The sequence below is a fragment of the Hemibagrus wyckioides genome, linkage group LG27, assembly GCF_019097595.1.
Source record: "Hemibagrus wyckioides isolate EC202008001 linkage group LG27, SWU_Hwy_1.0, whole genome shotgun sequence".
In the NCBI taxonomy this organism is placed as follows: domain Eukaryota; kingdom Metazoa; phylum Chordata; class Actinopteri; order Siluriformes; family Bagridae; genus Hemibagrus; species Hemibagrus wyckioides.
This window is the reverse complement of record NC_080736.1, coordinates 13,921,903-13,942,155: the sequence shown is the minus strand read 5'-3', so window position 1 is coordinate 13,942,155 and position 20,253 is coordinate 13,921,903. Positions and strand designations below refer to the sequence as shown.

General features: G+C 35.1%; 1 protein-coding gene across 2 annotated transcripts; it reads left to right on the top strand.

Moving 5' to 3' along the window:
* The first annotated feature begins 10 nt into the window (after positions 1-10).
* On the top strand, positions 11-19,488 carry lcor (ligand dependent nuclear receptor corepressor). 2 transcript variants are annotated; one of them, XM_058381622.1, is made up of 5 exons: positions 11-151; positions 2,040-2,087; positions 6,638-6,982; positions 9,384-9,474; positions 9,981-19,488. In XM_058381622.1, exons 3-5 carry the CDS (start codon positions 6,688-6,690, stop codon positions 11,011-11,013), a joined length of 1,419 nt encoding a protein of 472 aa, XP_058237605.1. In that variant the 5' UTR covers positions 11-151; positions 2,040-2,087; positions 6,638-6,687; the 3' UTR covers positions 11,014-19,488. The 2 variants fall into 2 exon arrangements, with proteins under 2 accessions (XP_058237605.1, XP_058237603.1); XM_058381620.1 differs by having other exon boundaries at positions 12-155.
* The last annotated feature ends 765 nt before the right edge of the window (positions 19,489-20,253 follow it).

The following is a 20,253-nucleotide window of genomic DNA, read 5'->3' as shown; positions in this document are numbered from 1 at the left end:
TAGTCTTAGGGAAATATTCAGCAGAACACACGAGTCCGCGGGATGGGGCCGATGGAAAATGGCGAGTCTGTGTAAACGTCAACAATGTATTATCAGAGGACATGGTTTTCGTCAGGAACTTGACTCGTGGCGGCATAAGCTTATTCGATGTGTAGGTAAATTCATTTAATATTTTACTTCATGTTAGAATATCGGTTTGCGTAATAAATACGTGCAGGGAGGAGCGTGGTGCTGTTCGTGACAAGTGAAGCGGATTTTTGTTTCTCTTAAGACGGTCCCCTCCCTGTAACACCATATATCGCTGATGTTTATTCCGTTTTTGGTTCATGCATGCTTTTTTTTCAACATGCATTTTGTTTTATTCAGGTTGCAGCGCTGTCACATGTATAGATTGTACATAAATAGATAAAAAAATATTTTGTACTATTTTCGCTATAGCGCGCGCACTCCATTTTTGTTTTAGGCCCGCGATATTACTTGTTAAGTAGTGTGGTTTAATAAATGTTTTGTCTTCAAATGGGTAAAATGTATATTGGGGTTGTTGTAAAGATTCTTTTAATTTAGCGTGTATAGGAAAAATGCTGTTACGCTGTCACTTTAAATATTTATTATAAGGACATCTGTATTTGAATGCAGCCTTAATGTATGAAATGGATTTCTTAACATGATAAATATTTGGCTATAAGCAAATGCCTGTTTTGGTATTTGAAAGATTCGTTTTTGAAGCGCTGAAGGCAGCAGTGTATATTTTCACTGCGCAGAGTCCAAGAGACTCTTATTAGCTTCTTATTACTAGAATCTTATTAGCAAAACAATAAAGAATATTTTAATTATAACATTGATAGGATGCTTAAAGTCTCGTAAATGCTGGGTATTTTTCCTCCTGTATTAAATTATTACTTTTATGTTGGTTTCTCTACCCACCAGAGGAGTTTGTAGAACTTTATGTCATAAGGAGCTCAGCCCCCAGAGGCCCCACTCAGTTTTTTGAAGCTGTCTAAAATGCCCTAAAGCATTATGTGTTCATGGTTTAATCATGCCAAAGACTTATGAGTGTCATTTCTAATAATTAATGAATCAAGTGAATTCATTGGGTTTCACTACTCCTTTTCCCTTCTTGTCATATTTTTAGTTTAAAATGACATCTGGTGCAGCTGTTGAGCACTTTATGGTTGAGTCAGTTTACTGAAATGTTTAACTTGGCTTCAATAAATGTTTAATGTTGGCTTTAGATCTGATATTGGAAAACGGCAGAATCATACTCTGTTATTGGAATGTTGCTGTTGGTTTTTTTTTCTGCTTTCATTTTGTCAAAACACTGTCCTCACTGCACCACTTTACTGTTGCTGTGTGATTTTACATCTCATCAAATACTAGAGCATCTGTAGGTGGTATTTGTAGTAATATTTCAATTATCAGGAAGAGATTTCTGTATTAATTTTTACAGTGGTCATTCATGCCTCTCCAGGCATCTTTCTGCAAGCCTGGAAGTAAGGATTTTATGACTACCCTAGCACTGGGACACTGCATGTTTCATGCAATGTAGTGGTCCCAGCCCATAATATTCAACATTTGAGCGAAATGGTTTGTTAGCAGCAGAAGCTTATCACTTCAATAGCTAGCTAATGATTACACACCCTTTGGACACTGTCTTGGATCCTGGATGCAGCATGCTGCCTGGAAGACATTATTTTATTCAACACCCCCTAGGCAGGTTAGCCACAGCATTCAGGAGCTCTGTTGCAATAGATTTCTTTCTTCATCCATATGTGCCACCATCAGGTTCAGTGAACCAGAGGAATGAAGTGGCAACCTGTTTAGCCACCATGAATGCTATGTGCTGTCAGCTTTATCATGAGTTTCAAGGTTTGCTTGCAGTAATTGGTTCCAATAAAAAAGGCTTCAGACTTCTTTGCTTTTCCTGGAAACTGACATCAAACAGTGCAAAATGTCAAACAGTGTTTTACCTATGTAAACGTCTGCTTCTGACATGTTGAAATGAATGAATGTTGAATTTTATTATTCTCTCTTTGCTGTAGGCTTTACCAGATGATGTTACTAAGGCTGCATTCATATAATCCAATAAGGTAAGATAAAATTAAAAGCATAACCAATGACATTTCTTATTTTCTTGACCTCTCAGAGAAGTGAATGCTAAAATTTGCAAGGTTTAACATCATGAGTTACCATCACTAAATCACTAAATCATCACTGAGTGAACAACCATGCAAGCCCAATCCATGACACTACCACCACTGTGCTTGACCAGAGAGGTTGTATGTTTCTTATCATATGTAGATTCTTGTTTTTATCATACTTTGGCTTTTCCATCACTTAAAGATTGGTTCAGTTCAGTTCGAATCAATTGATTTGTAAAGCACTTTTAACAATGGACATTGTCTCAAAGCAGCTTTGAAACATATAATTAAAATTTTTTTGCATCTCAAAATGTGCTCAAAGTCTTTCTCAGACAGTGGACTGAGTCACCTTCATCCTTGCCCTGTGCAGGTTGCTGGTGATGTCACTGGCTACTGTTTTTGGATTTTTATTCACAGTGCCCATAATGTTTGTCATCAACTGCTGTTGTTTTCCTTAGTCAACCTGTTTGATGACTTGTTGGTACCAACAATCATGCCACAGAGATGTTTGATGTTTGATGTGAATATGAATTTAAGCTCTTGACCTGTATCTACATGATTTTAGAAACTGTGTTGCATGCAGATGTTCCTGTTAAAGTGACTAGTGTGGTGTATATTTACATGAACTTGTTCATCTGACTTTTCAAACCTGTACCTTAGTATCTCTAACTGACATTTCTTCTCTTTTTTCTTCAAGGTCAGATTTCAGTGAAGTTTCTATCTTGCAATTTTTTTGTTTTGTTTTTAAGTGTTTAGTCTTTTGGACTACTGCAGGCTATAGTAGCTGTCTATCAAATTATGAAGGTTGTGTTCCAAGAGAGAACAGTACTTACCATATTCCTGCAGCTTTGTAATTGTTGCCATAGGTCCACTTTTCTCCACATGGTGATGATCAACTTCATGGTACATCTAGAGTTCTGAAGATTATTTTTTCACCTCAACAACCCAGAGCCTTAACCACTTGAGCTGTCACTGCTCATAAAAAGCCCTGCCATCCCTGGGTGAATTATGGATGGTGGTAGTTTACTAAAATAGTGCACTAAAAGAGTACACTAGTACAATTGGAACAGTGACTACTAACTACTGTTCCAACTAGTACAAATACAGTACAATGGTGTACACTGTTAGTACAAGCGACCTCCTCTACTGCTCCTAGGCCGTGAATGAGATGCTGCTTATTTTTATGAGATTTTAATGAGTGTCCACTTTTCCACCATCATCTTAAAATTGTTCAGAGAGCAGCTCAAGACCAAGCTTTGTTGAGTTGTTTTGCATCTCTAGCTCAGATGCCACCTCCTCAGCATACTACTGCAAAGAAGATTGTAAAGTTACTTCACACTAATAGAAGATCTGTGACATCGTGCTGCAAAGTTTAAAGGATATAAGCTTCCTCTGAATACAGAGTCTGCTCCTCTGATTTCACTTTGGTTTCTCATGACACTGTTCACCAGTTCCTTGGTAGGTGTTAACCATTACATATCATCAACACACCACAAGCCTGCCATTTTATAGATGCTCTGACCCAGTTGTCTAGGCATCACAATTGGGCTTTTGTCAATGTCTTTACATTTCCCTATTTTTTCCTGCTTCTAAAACACCAGCATTGAGAATGGACCTTGGCACTGACATAGTCATTGACATAGTAAGTGCTAAGGGAAGAATTGATTCTTTTTAAGAAGGGATTTGATTGCCACTGGTATTATCTGTTTGAAGAAATATGAAGATTATGGATCTAGTACACAAGCTAATGATTTTGAACAGGAAATAAAAAAATTGTAGCTGAGAAGGCTCTCCTTCTACTACTTGAAATACGATTGAATTTTCTAGTGGTCTGTTTTAAGTTACATGTGTGATTGTTATACCAGGGTGCTAGTTTTTTCCTCTCTAATTATGTTTCTTCTAAATGTAGCTACGTTATAAAGAGTGTAACAATCTGTTGACTCTAAGGATTCAGTCACCCGTTTAATTTCTGTAGAGTCAGATGGTGAACCAACCATGGATAATAACTCTAGGAGTGTGACCACCATAAAGAATGGGTCCTATAACTTTCTGATTAACCGCTACTAAATCTAGGATAGACACAACTGCTGTTCTTAGATGGTCTTTTGGATTATCAAAATGAATATTACTCCAAGAAAGTCTCCAACAAATAATGCTTTGTCTAAAGAAACAACTAGGTTTGAGATTAAATCCACAAAATCACAGAGGAATTCAGAATATGACCCTGTGGGTCTGTAAATAATAACTGGCACATGTGATGCCTAGATTATCATCATAAATAACTGTGACACCTCCTCCCTTGCCATTTAGCTGAGGCTGATGTATGTAACTGTATTCGGGTGGACTAGCTTCACTTAATGCTCCATACTCATTTGGTTTAATCCACAGTTTATTAAACTCCTGATCAGTAATATGTAAGATATCTAATGTTTAGAAAAAGTCCTAGCTTCAGATCAAAAGTGCTGGTTCTGCATTCACTATGATCTAATTGCTAATCTGGTTACTAAAATTAACTTTCTTGTGTACCTTGGGGAACAGACACCATATGTGAAACCTAGGGGATGACTTTTTGTAGCTAGCAGTCCATCAGGTTAACCTGCTTGTGTTCTCCCTTGCTGTAGTTCTGGATTGTCATTGATTAACTAGGCCTGTGTCTGTTGCAAGAAATAAGAGCAGTGTCTTCCCAAGTTGGATGGACACTCTCCTTCCCTAACAGGCCATCCTTGCCCTCAAAACTGTGCGTTATTTTCGGAGCACCACCTGGACATCCAGCAGTTCAGTGACCATAACCTGCTTTAATCAATATCACCATGCCACTTTTGGATGGGGCCAGAGCATATTCAACACATATTCTACAATATTACTCTTAGTAACAATATTTTAACTAACTGACAAAGGCATATATCATTAGCTCCTGCATGAAAAACTTCATTCAACAACCTATGATTTCCTAAAACCATAAGATTACCTGCTATGTCCGGTGCCCGGACTCTTACACCCAGCCACTTCTGCTGGAGGCCCTAAAAGCCTAGCTAATTTCACATGCGTTAAGATCCTGTTAGACATGGGGATTGGAGATGAGTGGTGCTCTGGTTGCTGTCTTTGGACAGAAAAGTGCATTCTTTTGGTTAAAAAATTAACCAAAAATATTGTTGGATACTTAAATTTTCTTGTGTTTTTAGGCAGTGTTTATTATTTACTTAAGTTACTACACATGGCCTATCAAAAAAGGCACATTAAAATATGTAATATACAATAAATTTATTTGTAATGTACATTTTATTGTTCTTTTAATGTACATTTTATTAGAGTTTTCAGTTTCTTTGCAAATGTAGCGACTAGTTTCTTTATCAGAAGGGAAGTTCTGGAGCGTAGCTAATTTAAAACATAAGACTCAGAGCTACTACTTTTATAATATTTTCATCGGATAGGTATATACTGTTTAATGGACTTCTTATGTTGTTGAAGAGGATATTGAAATCAGAGTGTTCAAACTCAGAAATATAGTCTATATCAGTGGCAGCCGGTCAATAGGGGCACTGGGGCGCCGCACACTTAAAGTTAGCCAAAGAAGAGTGCTACTTTAACAATAATTGACAATAATTATTTAACACATTAACAGCAATTAAATATTTTAATAGATAACCAAATAAAATCATTTAGGGTACAAAAATACCCTTTCACAAGAGAATTAATACTTTTCTGAGAAATAGCATGACCCAGGAGAGCCTGAATGGATTACTGATAATAAACCCACATTGAACTCACATTCACTGATTCATAGTACATTGCATGCTTTAACAGTTTTCTTTAACAGTAACATTTTCAATATTTTATCTTAGCAGAAATGATACATAATCATCTGATAAATGGTTATTTACAGTCCTGCATTACTAACAGTTTTATTTTAGGTTTGACAATCCCCGTCAGACCACCAGAGGGCAACCCACACAATTGGTTCTTCTTTGTTTGTATGATTCATATTCCTTTTCAGTTTGTTTCCGGTCTGTGTTTGGTAATTAGTCCCTCACCTAATTAGCTACCCGATTTAAGCCTCTTTGTCACATTATGTTGTTGCCTAGGTTCTGTTTGATAAGAATGTTTTTGTCATGTCAAGTAATGCTCTGGTTGTTTTTGTTGATCCAGTATTTGAGTATATTGTTTTATTTTGTTGCTTTTCCTTAACAGTTTAATAAAGAACACCCCTAGGACTGATTGGAGCCCCTTGACTATGTAATATTTATATATGACAGCAATATTTCCTGCAAGCACTTTATTGGTTTCAATACAAAAATGCATTTAACCTAACTGTTAGGACTAAGTGATTATATATTTTTTGCTTTTATAAATCCTTTCTTACTCTTCTTCTTTTTTTTGGGGGGGGAAAAAACCTATTTTAAAATGAAAGGTTTTAACACAATTTTCATAGGTGCCATTAAATAAACCAGATCATATTCATGATATTTATGTGCATATCTTTCTACTTCACTCTACCACAGACCTTCCAAGCTTCTCAGATTCCCTCATCTCTCCATTTGCACAGGAGATTATGCAGCGAATGATTCAAAGGCTTGCCATGGAATATACCTCAAAAACTTGTTCAGCTCAGGATATTCCCCCTTCCCAATCAGTACATAACGGAACCAAGTACCAAAGCCTGCCAAAAGCACCCCTGCTAGACCCTTCTGACAACACAACCAGCTGCCTCTTTGGTTACACAGACTCTGGAACCATTATTGCTCCCTCATCACAAAACCCTGTCCTCTGCAAATTTTTAATGGCTGACCAGGATTCTCCACTGGACCTCACTGTTAAGAAGACTTGTGTTGAGACCAGTAACCAAGGTAAATGATTTAATGGGCTAAAATTAAAAAGCATTACAATTAAATCTTTGAATTATTCTCCTTTTAACTGAGCTAGTTAAGAATAGTTTGGCTTCTAGCAACATAAATGATATATGCAAGGCTATAAAATAAAAAGAATAAAACAGTTTTACTGAAATACACTGAAAAGCATAAAATGCCAGTCATCTACTCAAAGTATAGGAGGGAAATGTGTATTTGGGAGAGAGGAAAACAAAGTGTGTGTGTGTGCATGTGCATTTGTGTGTGCTTGTGTGAGAATGTAAGAGAGAGAGATCATGTGAGAATGTTTGCTTGGATGCACGTTCTGCCTTAGAGCCTACTTGTCGACCCTTTTAAGCAATGAACAACAATGCAATGTCTAAATGCTTTCCCTTTTGCAGTTGCAGATTACAGTTTCTGCGAGTGTGATTATCACTGAGCAGTGTCTTAAATTAAATTTAAGGTTAAAACCCTGATATTACATTCAAAATATTTACTAATCTAGAAAAGCCAGAAGACTGGTACTCAAAACAGACAGCTGGTGGCACATGGTGCAGGATACATGCAGTGAGTATAAATCAGCCTTCAGTGTTAGCACTAAACTGTGTAGAATAGTTCATAAGTATGAGTTTTGAGACACTCCACTAGTGCAGTGTGTCAGCATAGTGAAAAAGACCCCCTTTTAATTTAAACGTTGCTTTTCTGAATGTGGCTCCCAGTAACATTCAAAAATAGCACAAAAATGTGAATGTTATCGACCAAAATAACTACAGAATCAAAATAAAGCTGTTGAAGGATGTATAATATTCTGAATGTGATAAAAGATTAATAAAACTAAAAGCATTAGTAGAAGATTGCAAGCAAGTGAGAGGTGACTAGAGAAAGAGAAAAATCATAAGAAACAGCATATTACCTAGTAAAATTTAGGATACAAAATAATAAATTACATTACCAGACATTGATAATGCTTAGACGCTCAGTCTAACTTTCTGTTGATATTACTTGCTCACTTTGCATGAAGATGGGATAAAGTGCATAGTAGGGTTTGGCTGCTTTGTGTGTTATTCTTGTTTTGGTGGTGGTTCAACTTGCATGTGAAAATAATGTAGTAAGAAATGACAGATGTTATGGATTTTCATTGAATCTGGTTTTGCTACATATACAAATCACCCCAAATCAGTTAATATTGAATTATAAATTGAAATATAATTCTTAGTGCTGAGAAGAGAGGGAGAATATCAAACTTGTGGGTTCTTGGGAATATAGGTATCAATCTTAGTAAACATGAATCAATTTTGCTATGTAGTGTTTAAATGTATCTGAAGAGTGTAAGGCACACATTTGCATTTGTGAGCCAGCCTGTAAGGATAAGTACAAATAACAACAGTGTTTTCTGTGCTCCAGGGGTCAGATGATGAGTACTGCTTGAAGCTTGAATTTGCCTAAACTAAGTTGGGCATTTTGAATACCTTCAAACAGACAGTGCTATTGGAAGGTGTTGTCCCGGTTCAGACTCTGGCCTCCAAAGGCACCTATTAACTCAAACTCTATCCAAAACAATGTCATTCAAGTGAGCTGTGATACCTGGTGGACCCCTAAGGAAGATGGTCTGATTTGTGAGCTTCATTCTAGTGACTGTGTCATAATGGTCATATCTGAATGTTGCTGCCTAGGTGTGTTAATTGACGGTTTATGATCTGCTCTTTCCACCCTAATCTCCGCAACATCATTCCTAATAGACAGCCTAGACTTATATTGTGATGCTCCAGTCACACTCAGCTGTATCCTTAATGAATGGGGAGTTCGGGCAGATCTAGTGAATATCCTTAGTGGCGGTGCACATGTCTAAATTATGAATGAGATACAAAGAAGCTGTGTTTTTGTGATGGGCTGTGGTAGTCTCTGAAACTGGGGGTTTCTTCTTAACCTCCCTATTATCCACTGATAATTTATTTTGGTTGCATTGCAGAATGTGATTATACTCCTGCAATGCAACCAGGTTTCCTCTTCATATATGCAATCAGATGGATCTTTAATGTGAACAAGTATCTCACAGGCCTGACTACAAGCAACTATGTTTGCAATGCAAAAATGCAGCAACTCTAGAAAAATTGCTATCTAAATTTTGGAAAACTGCTAGAAAGCCAATTAGGCTCACCAGCTTGGCTAACTGACCATCCCCATATGGAACCCCATATAATTGTTTACAGGATAATCATTGATAGTGCATGTGCAAACTTTGTCTTTCTAGATAATTATTTATTTGCATAATTAATTTTAAATGTGTAATTAAATTGTAATTCTCTTCAAATTTTCAAAGTTTTATTACTTTTCTCAGACATATAAAATAATTAGACTTAAAATTTAACAAGCAACATGGGGTTACTTGTCTCATTTTCAGATGGAGTCCTGGATCTCTCCACAAAGAAAAAACAAAGCAGAATCCCTCTCAAGCCCTCTCATGACTTTTCTGCTATACCTGTAGTCAAAAGGTAATCACAGAAATTTTGATGAAGTTGTCTTTTCTGTTTTACTCTCCACCCATTGAATTCTTGTATGCCATGCTTATGGTGTATTATTCCTTCTGCTCTATATGATTCCTTTTTGATTAAAGTAATAATTCAGTTTACAGCATTTAAGTTTATCCCAACTGTGTTTAAACGGTTAGAGATCAGCATTTGTTGAGGTCAGTCCACTAGATTTCTTCCACATCATCATTGGCAAAGCCCTTGCTTTGTGCACAAACTGGAACAGGTCTGGATTCCTGGGATGTGATTATGTGAACATAATTTTGGCTATATACTGTATTTATAGTATAATGACATTCTATTTATTTTCCTCAAAATACTACTGTGTGCTTATTTTTGGTGCATGCATATGTTGATCTAAAGGTGGTTCAGTGTACTGTATTTCGTCTTTAAGTAAAAAAAAAAATTAGAAACCACTGTAAGATGTATTTTTCTAGTTTTTATAAGTATATAATTTTTGTCTCAATCAGGCCACCTGTGAACACTGATCGAAATGACCAAGAAATTGATGATAAGGATGGATTGCAAGATGGTTTATGGGACACCCATACTTGCTCTGCCCCTTTTAAGCCTCTACTTGCCAAATCACTTCTTATAAAGGAGGAGCTCCTAAGTCAGAAGCATCGCTTTCTTGGACAGCCATCACCTATTTCTTTGACCAGCTTAGAGACGGTAGGTTTACTCAGTTCCAGTCAAACACACCCTCTCCTGTCTCCTGATGGCTTCTGGGAGAAACCACAACTAGATGGTGTACTGGAGTGTACATCAGCCAGCAGCCATCTTAGTAATCTAAAGAACCATCCGCTTGTCTTAGAAAATCATGGAACCTTTAACAAAGGTACCAGTGCCTGCCTTAGCAAGTCCTTTGATATATTTACCATTACATCAAAGAAAGATACAAGAAACTCCCCTTCAGTTGACTTAAAAATTCCACAAGTAAAGGGTATGGATCTCTCCTGGAATTCCAATGGGAACATTTCTGAGATGTATAATTACAGCTCTGTTACTATGGGCTGTTTGCAGACAGATAATTCTATTAACAGGAGGCTTAGGGCCATTTTGCCCAAAAGGAGTAGTAGAGATGGCTTGGGAAGCCTCTTTGATGGTGGTGGGGTGAGTGAGTATTTAGGCACTGATGCTGACCAATCGACATCTGGACCTCAGTATCCAACCTCAGATCCTGAAGCAGATCCAACAGTCTCCAAGCAGCCACGCAAAAAAAGGGGCAGGTATCGACGGTATAATAGTGAGATCCTTGAAGAGGCTATTGGTGTGGTGATGAGTGGGAAAATGAGTGTTTCAAAGGCACAGAACATTTATGGTATTCCTCATAGTACCCTAGAGTACAAGGTGAAAGAGAGGATGGGCACACTGAAGAACCCACCAAAAAAGAAGCTTAAAATGATTATGAGGATTGATAGGCAAGACTCAATTACTGCAGAAACTGAAACTATATCAGCACCAACTGCCACATCCAGCACAGTGCAAAAGGATGTATTGTAGGTGCTAAAAAAAGAAAGAAAGTAAATAAACAATGTTTGAACAAAATTAAATATTATTGGCAAAAGGACAGGGCTTTAACTGTGCCAATTTGCTGTGCTGTATCTGGGTGAGCACAACTATAAGCATCCAGTAGAATGGGTGAAGAACAATATTACAGTGGTCACTCCAAGCAATTCTTAGAGTTTTTTTTTTTTAATCTCACAAAAAGTAACGATTATTAAAGCCATGAGGGAAGCAAAACCAGATATTTTGTAAAAGAAAAGAAGGATCATTGTGAAGTATAAGTCAGAGTTGCCCTATATTCTGCTATCTCCTATAACCAGTTACATGCAATTAAAAAAATGACGTTTTGGGAGTCATAAAATGTCCAAGGAATGACACATAGAAATCCAATTTAAGAATGAATAGTTTTCCCTCTTGTACCAAAATTACCTCTCTCATACTACAGGTTTGTAATATACTTTGGTAATTAAAGTCTGTAGTGCTTTATTTGGTATTTGATGCTAGTGTTGTGTGTATGTCTGTCTGTTAATTTATATAATTCTATTTTCCATTTGTAGTCGGTTACATAAAAAAAGTTAGCTATGTTGCTTGAGGATATTGCTTTAGGAAAATAGTAATTCAGGGATGTATTTGAGCATTTAAAGTATTTGATTACATTTTTATTTACATATTTCTGCTTTCTTTTGCACTGTATTTTCAGTCTGGGAGTTGGACTTACCAGATACCGATGATTCTTGTGATAATTTGGTGACATGATTACCTCAGCGTTATTTGCATTGCGCACTTGGCAGTCTGTGTGGCTCACTTCGTGATACTAAAGAAGTGTCCTCCAGTAAAAGCCTTTTTTGTGGGGTGGGGGTGGGTCATTTGAAAGACCAATGCTGGCATTAATCACACTAAACGGGTATGTACGCATTCCTCCAAAAATAGTCGAATGACAAGTCCACTTCTGTGTTGTCTTTGCTATACACTGAAGACATTTTCATTTCCTATTATTTACATCTAGATACATTGTGGAACATATAACTTACATGTGGTCTGACTGTCTACTTTTGGTTGAGCCCAAGATTTCACCTATGAAGACTAAAGTAAAAGTGTTTTTAATTTAAATTGCTAAAATACTGTCTGTTCCTACACTTTTGCTTGCCGACAGATTGTGTGGTCTGGCACAAAAGGTGCCATGTTTAAACACATCTAGATGTAAGTTTAAGGAAGTACTGATCTATTGTTTCATATTCATCTTTTGATTACATATGTATTCAGTGTATAGCAAAAAACTAAAAGAAAATTGTCTTGTCAATCCAGTACTTTAGGAGGGGACTGTAGTTGTTACTGACATTTTCACTGATATTGCTGTTGCTTCTAAAGGTGTGCAGTAGGGAGTAAGGGTGTGCATAGAAAGGAGTGTAAGTAAAGTTTAAGTTTAAACTGTACTAATAAGAATAAGACAAAGCCCATGACTGTATGCTATTTTTCACTGAATCCCAAGGTAACTGAAACAAATAAGTATATCAGTAATCAAAAATTGAATGATTGTATATTTAAAATAAAGGAAAAACAAGCAGCACTGTATGCTGGTAATAGGACTGTATGTAATTTATCTATCAGGCCTAGCTAAGCTATTAACGTTAAATACTGACAAGGGAAATAGACCATAAGGATTATTTGACAGTTTGGCAGGAAACCTCTGAGAATAGCACTTTTTGTAAATAACATTTGGAAGCATGTGATTATAGCATTGGTTGCAGTAGCAGGTTAGTTAATGGTATGTAAAGTCAGAGGGTGGAACATGAGTGTCTTATAATAACCAAATTACTGCAGCTCTGACCCAAACTAATTTACCCTTTTAATGTACACTGGTTGACAACTTGAATTAGTGTGTATTGTATTTGTAGACTTAGTTTTATGGGGAAAAATTCTGCAACATCAGTTATATAAGAGCTTTTTGTTCTACCTTTGCATTTTTCCTGGTGTTCAACCAGTCTGACATAATTGTTGTCTGAAAATCACTTTGCTAAATGTAGGTTTTTATGTATTACTTGCTTTCATTTATTTATTTATTCAGATTAATTCTGGAATCAAATGGCATGAGCCCAGGTTGAAATGTAAAATGAACCTCATTTTTAGCCATCAAATCTGCATGTGTTGCATGCCATTTTGATGTATTTTTTATTTAATGCTTTAGGTTTATTCCTCCTGTCCTCCAGCAACCTCCTCCTATAGGCTACTTGTCAAGCTTTCTTATGTTACATGCATATGAATGTAATAGAACTTTAAAATGATTTGTAAAAGATGACACCATTTAGGATTAAAAATAATTTACTCTTGCATATTTAACACAGTACAGCTGTAGCCTTCACCATTGTTTATCTCAGGATAAATGGAACTGAAGGGGCTGCAATATTTGTCAGTCATAGGATGACAGACTTCTCTGTATTAGTAGTGTGTAGATATTCCAGTACTGACATATGGCTGTCCTTGTGCAACTACTATACCTCAGCCTTGGAAAACACATTCATGTGTGTGGATCTTTCTCATTTGGCATTGCCTGAAGAGGGCACATTTGACTTGTATGACAGACCAGAACTTTCATCCAAGTTACATGCTTTCAGGTAAAAACAAAAAGTAGAGACTATTACGTAAAATACTATGTAATGGATATTTATGTATATTACTGTGTTAGAATAGACACATCAGGGGTTGTTTTTGTTTGTTTTGTTTGTTTTGTTTTTCCAAAATATAAATCATAGTTTAATCATTAACATTTATATGTATTGCCTACAATTCAGGAAAGGAGTTTCAAATGGATACATGGAAACTGGAAATGTTAACCATTTCATTGTAGATAGTGTACAGTATATGTTTATATGGTTGATTCAGTGATTCTTTTTGCATATCTAAAAATATTCTAAAAAATCTCTTACCTCACTTTCTATAGCATGTACCATTTTGCTGTAAACATCTCAGATTGTCATTTTTCTATTGAGTTTTGCTCTGTATTGCATATCTAGTTACCTCAGGTCAGACCTCTCCAGAGCTGCTAATTGTACAAATCAGGACTTGTACATTGTGTTTCTGAAACAGTTGTGTTGTATTTCTAATACAATATTGGATACTGTTTTATGGAAGTGTTTTATACATTTTTTTTGTCATGTTCCTTTAGTGTAGTGTAAAATGTCTTTTTAATACCTACTTGACGAAAACCAGGTCTTTTTAATGCAACTTTAATGTTCTGACATTAGTGCACACAGTTACACATTACCATATGGAGGTACAATTCATACTGTACCGCAGGGTTGCACAGACTGGTCAACTAGTGCATTCATCAGTTGCTGCTGTGGGGATGTCTGTTGAACTAGTTAAGTGACTTGAGTGTTACATGAGTCCATTTTATGAATTAATAGTGTAATGTATTTGATTTTTTATTTGTATTTGACTATTTACTATTTATTTTGCACATTTTGTGCACCCGTTTACTTGCTTATGTTTACTTATGCAGTGTAGCTTAAAACAGTGAATCTGGAAATATACATTGTAGTCTGTGTGTTATTGTTAACTGAAGTGCAGTTTGACAAATTCTTTGCTACACAAAATAAAACAGCCTAAAATAGTCAACTAGAACTGGATGAGTAGTAACAATTTTTATTGGTTCAACCCTTATTGTACAAACATACTTAAAGACACGCAAATAAAAGCACATATGGACACTACCTATAGGGAATTTAAATTGCTCAAAGCTGATTGACATATCCCTGAGTGAATATATATTGTTATTCCACTTTGATATTTATTCAAAACTGCCACTGTTAATCCCTTGAGTTTGTTCATTTCCAATATTATTCAAGATGGCAAATCTGCAAAAGGGTAGACACATTTTTAAGCTTTGTTGTTAAAACTATATATAAGTAGAAACTGTGTTTTTTTTTGTTTGTTTTTTAATAATACACATATTGTTTATGATTACAGGATAGATGCCAGATCACTTTGGAACTATTTTCATTTGGGGCTAACAATGAATGATGCAGTTATTTACTGTTTAATATTTTAATTTTATTAACCAGAGTTTGTTAGATTTTATTAAACCTCTAAGATTTAGAGTTACAGATTTACAGTTTGGAATTGCTGACGTTTGGAATTTCTGACAATTAATAAGAAAAGGGGCTACTGAGACTGAGTCTGTGTTGATTAAAATTCACTTATTTATCAACTGTTCATGGTAGTAGGATGATACATGCAAGTTTACTCTAATTTTAAGGTCAAAGAATGGAGATTGATTCAATTAAAAAACATATATATGAGATTTCTTTTTTAAAATTTTAAAATTTAAAATTAAATAAAAATATAAAATCGTTAAACTAATGCTTTACTACTTTTATAAGCACTGGCAGAACTTGTTATCAGCTTTGGTTATAGTGGCAAATTTGCACAAATTTAGGCTGAAAATCTTACATCTTCCACTATTTCATCAGAAACATACTTTCAGGCAATTTACAATGCCTTACCTTATATGAATCTATAATTTAACTTATTTGCTTGTTGATATGGATTTACATATTAACAGCATGTTCTATAATAAAAATGGAAAAATAAGCTTTCTTTAATTTCTCCGTGGGATCAGTAAAGTGATATTAAATTTTACAATATTACAACAATACTTTTGTCTTTATGGATAACTCAGGATACATTAATGATTAATAGTGTTAGCTGAATAAACAGCAGGGTTCCTAACAGAATAAAGCTATAATTCAGCTTGTAGTTTGTGATCAGAGCATTGCAGTTTTATATTTAGCAAATTGCATTGAAGTTGCAAAAGAACTTGCATGTATATTCCTAATACCTTGCCATATGTTACAATTAACTATTTTATTATTAGCAGCAATATTTAACAGTAAAGTAGTTAGTTAGCTCTAGGATTACTGTTTTTTTTTTTTTTGTTGTTTTTTTTATACAAATGACAGACTTAGAAATGTATGTAAACTCATGGGAATGACAACTGACAGTGAAAAATAAAGCTTTTCTCATGTAAACTCAATGCAAAATAGTACTGACAGATAGTCCTCTTTGATATTTTTTCTTTTTATTATATATTATAAACACCTCTTAATGTCTAGATTCTTGTGAATCTGATCATTTCTCTTAAATCAAACAGCATTTGACTGGGTAGTGAATTCTCCAGTCTTGCAATCCAGTTGACTATATGATAATTATTCTCTGCTACCTCAGCTGTACAATGGTTTTAACATTTACAATTGTTAAAAGTTTAGATCAGCTACTGGCTGCGGAATTAAATTGAATAGAAATTGAATGGGTCACTGTTTATTAACAGAAACTGTAGCTCATTAGGTAGAGAGACACAATAAAAATAAATTTTGAGGTTTTTCTTTTAAAAGTCTGAGAGGTAGATGAGTGTCACATTTAAGTGTCTTGACAGGCTTCACATCTTAAGACTGCATTTTGTAGCCTCAGACTTTGGTTCTTGAATGACAGCAGTGAAGCCCAGTGTGGTCTTCTCCTGTTGTAGCCCATCCACCTCAAGGTTTGATTTGATGTGCATTTTTAGATTTTTTTCTGCTCTCCATAGTGTGTGAAATATTAAGAGGAAGAAGAAGAAACCTTTGTTATTTAAAATTTCAGGAGATAAGCAGTTACTTAAATACTCAAACCAGCCTACCTGTCACCAACAACAATGTCATGGTCAAAGTCACTGAGATCACATTTTCCAACATATTCTGTATGTGCATGATTATAGCAAAAATGAGCAGGTGTACAGGTGCTTCTAAAAATGTAAAATGTCTATAAAATGTTCAGTGAGTGTATACTCAAACATAGTGATAGTGTAAGGGGGGTTTATGGAGTGGGTAATATCTGTGCATTTCAGATAGTGAAAAGTCAGAAGTAGTTTAGAGTATTTAGAGTATTTTTCTGTGGTTGGGGTGGGAATTTTGCTGAGATCTTTTGATCAGTGGGATTTTGCTGAGTTATGCCTGCAAAACTCTCAAACTCTTGACTCTCTCAAATTTTTGGTTTCATTCTGCAGGATTCCAGTCCACACCTGCTGTGTAGTGATAAGTGATGCTTATCATGTTCATGATGTATGTATGTATGTACTTTTCAAAGTACAGGTTTTAACAGGCCATAGTTTTCATTTCAGTGTATAGTAGACCATTTTAGCATGCATTGTTATTCTCAACCCACTTCCTTGTGTGTTTCCTGCAGCATTTATTTATTTAATTTTCTTTGCACTATTGTCCCACAGAATTAAACAAACAATATATACACATATATTATGTTAACGGATTGTCCCATCTTTTCACTCTTGGTGGCGTGTGCTAATTCATCGTTCCATATTCAGTGTTATCAAAACTTAATGTAAGGAAACACCTTCATATGCTTATTTTGTTTATGCATAATAGAAATCATCCTAAATAATAAATATTGATGCACAACATCAGGAAAGGGCTGCATCTCTTTCTTATTTGATTCAGGGAATAAAGGTTTTAAACACAGTTAGAACTCAGTGTGCTCTGATATCCCTTTTTTGTATTAAGGTCAGATTGAGTTTAAGGAAAGAAACCAGGTGAAGCCCCTTATATATATACTGCCAGTAGCAAACGGAGGAGTTCTTTATAATAATATAATGATATATAGAGTGAAAAACTTAACTGTTTGCATGTAAATAGTACCATGTTTTTGTCTGCTTAAAAAAAGCAGAATTTCTAATGCATAATATTTGAAAAGTATTTACAGATGGTACTTTAGTTCTTTTGTAACAATAAATAAGTACTTTTTATTACTATTATTGCTAGTATTTTGCATGGTACATACAGTAAGTGTACACCTTTTAATAAATGAATAGTCTGATGGGTGCAACAGTTGTAAAATATTGCTGTAAGCCTGGAATGTTGCTTCAACATCAGTGGACCTAAGATGTCACCTGCTGCATTTATTTTCTCTAAAACTGCTTTATACTTACAGTTGTGGATATGGTTGTTTGTCATTTTGCATATAAAAATTTAATTTAACAAAATCATGACCACAAACCCCTCAGGGACAAACATCAAAGTGATATGGCCTGCCAGTCAATATTACTTAACAAATAAGTAAATATTTTTAAACAAATAAAAATGGTACATGTGTCCTTTTTCAAAAGTGTTTTTGCCAGTCATTTAGCTGCATTTAAAGTCCAGTATAAACACTCTGTCACATGCTGTACTAATAAAATAGAAGCAAACTAATCTAAGTGATTCATCTTCTCCAAGCACTAATTTTAAATGCATACCATAATTGTGCAAGTGTAGTTTTTGTAAGTTCAAGTGTTTCAGTTTAGGAAACTAAACAAAATAAAGCTAATAGTTTAACTTGCAACAATATGGTTGTACATTTTAGTGTTCACCATATACCTCAGAAACCTTTATGATTATTGCTTATCTAGCTAGCTAGCTGAGAATATACAGCTCTGGAAAAAAATAAGAGACCACTGCAAAATAATCAGTTTATTATGTTTTTTGTTTGTTTGTTTGTTTGTTTTACAGGTGCATGTTTTGGTGAGATGAACAGTTTTGTTTCATTTTTTTGTGAACTGCTGACAATATTTCTCCTAAATTCAAAATATAACTATTGTTATTTAGAGTGTATATTTAAAGGAAATGACAACACATCAAAATAACCCAAGATCATGCAGTATTCGCAGAGCTTTAATAACTCAAATAAAACAAAATGCAAATAATTTGTAAACAAATTGTGTTAATGCTTTGGCTAAATATCATTCAGAAATCAGTATTTGGTGGAATAACCCCGATTTGCATGCGTTTTGGGTCCATGATCTCCACCAGTTTTTCACATTGCTGTTGGGGAACTTTATACCACTCTTTTTGCAAAAAAGCAAACAGCTCAGCTTTGCTTGATGGTTTGTGACCATCCATCTTCCTCTTGATGACATTCCGGAGGTTTTCAATAGAGTTCAAATCTGGAGATTGGGCAGTGGTCTCTTATATTTTCCAGAGCTGTAGTTATGGGGACACGATTTACACCGTCAACTCAAGCCTCAGACATAAATTTTACATAAATTTTATGGTCAAAAGGGACCTCATTTCCAGATTTATTGTATGTACACTGTATTAATATTTATTTTCTTTTTTTTTTTTAATTTATGCACAATAACTTTATTTTATTTCTTTTTTAATATATCAGTTCAGCTTTATTTCTAAGCCATCACTGATGTCTGTTGTCTGGGCACTTAAAAGGAATACAATTATTGTGTTTTCGTTTTGAATGTATATTGACTACAATTGCTGTAGATTCTATTATGATTTTTAAAACTTTTGTTATTAACTGTCCATCGGCATGTGTAGTTATGAGTTTTGTGGAGTTTTAATAAGTTCATATTTTTATCAATTTGCATCTTAATTTGCATTTACCATTCCCTGAAAGCTACAACCTTCTTTTGTTCTAATAAATTTTGGTGTGCAAACATTTGGTGTGTCTTATGTATTAATTGATTTTTATACATTATTGCGTCATTACCTTTTTCAGAAAGCTTTACATAGTATGTGTAGATTCATTAATATGGTTTCCCTGCTATTATTCTTATAGGAAGTCTGAATAATATGTGTATAAAAACACTGAAAGGTAGCCTGAATTGGCTGACATGGAAAAACTAGCATATCTATAAAGTATTATTTAGCAGCTTGGCTATGACGGCTATATAGAACGCTGCATCAAAGTTTACATGCTTTCTCAGTCTGATATGGAAAGGGCTACTGGGCACACATCATTTTGATTTTATTGAGGCATATTCTATTTTACTTAAATTCATTTATTAATTTTTTTTTTTAATTGACCATCCGTTATCTTTCCGAACTGTTTTTGAGAAACTTGTGCCTGCTACAGACCATGACTATGCAGCCGTTCCTTCTCTATTTAATTTGTCTCCACACACATTGTTGGCTTTTCTGAGTTTGTCAAAAGCAATTTACGGTTGTTTGATCTATGTTACACTTAGTATTTAAGATAGATTCAAGAAGGTTTATTGTCATTTCAACCACATATAGCTGACGCAGTACATAGTGAAATGAAACAACCTTTCTCCAGGACCTGGTGCTACATAAACATACAACATAAAGATCAAACACAAAAAACAACAACACACAGTGAACAGTGTGCAGCTGGGTGCAAACAGAGCATAGACAAGACCGTGCAAAGACACAGGACACTTAGCGCCGAAAAAGAAAGAAAAGG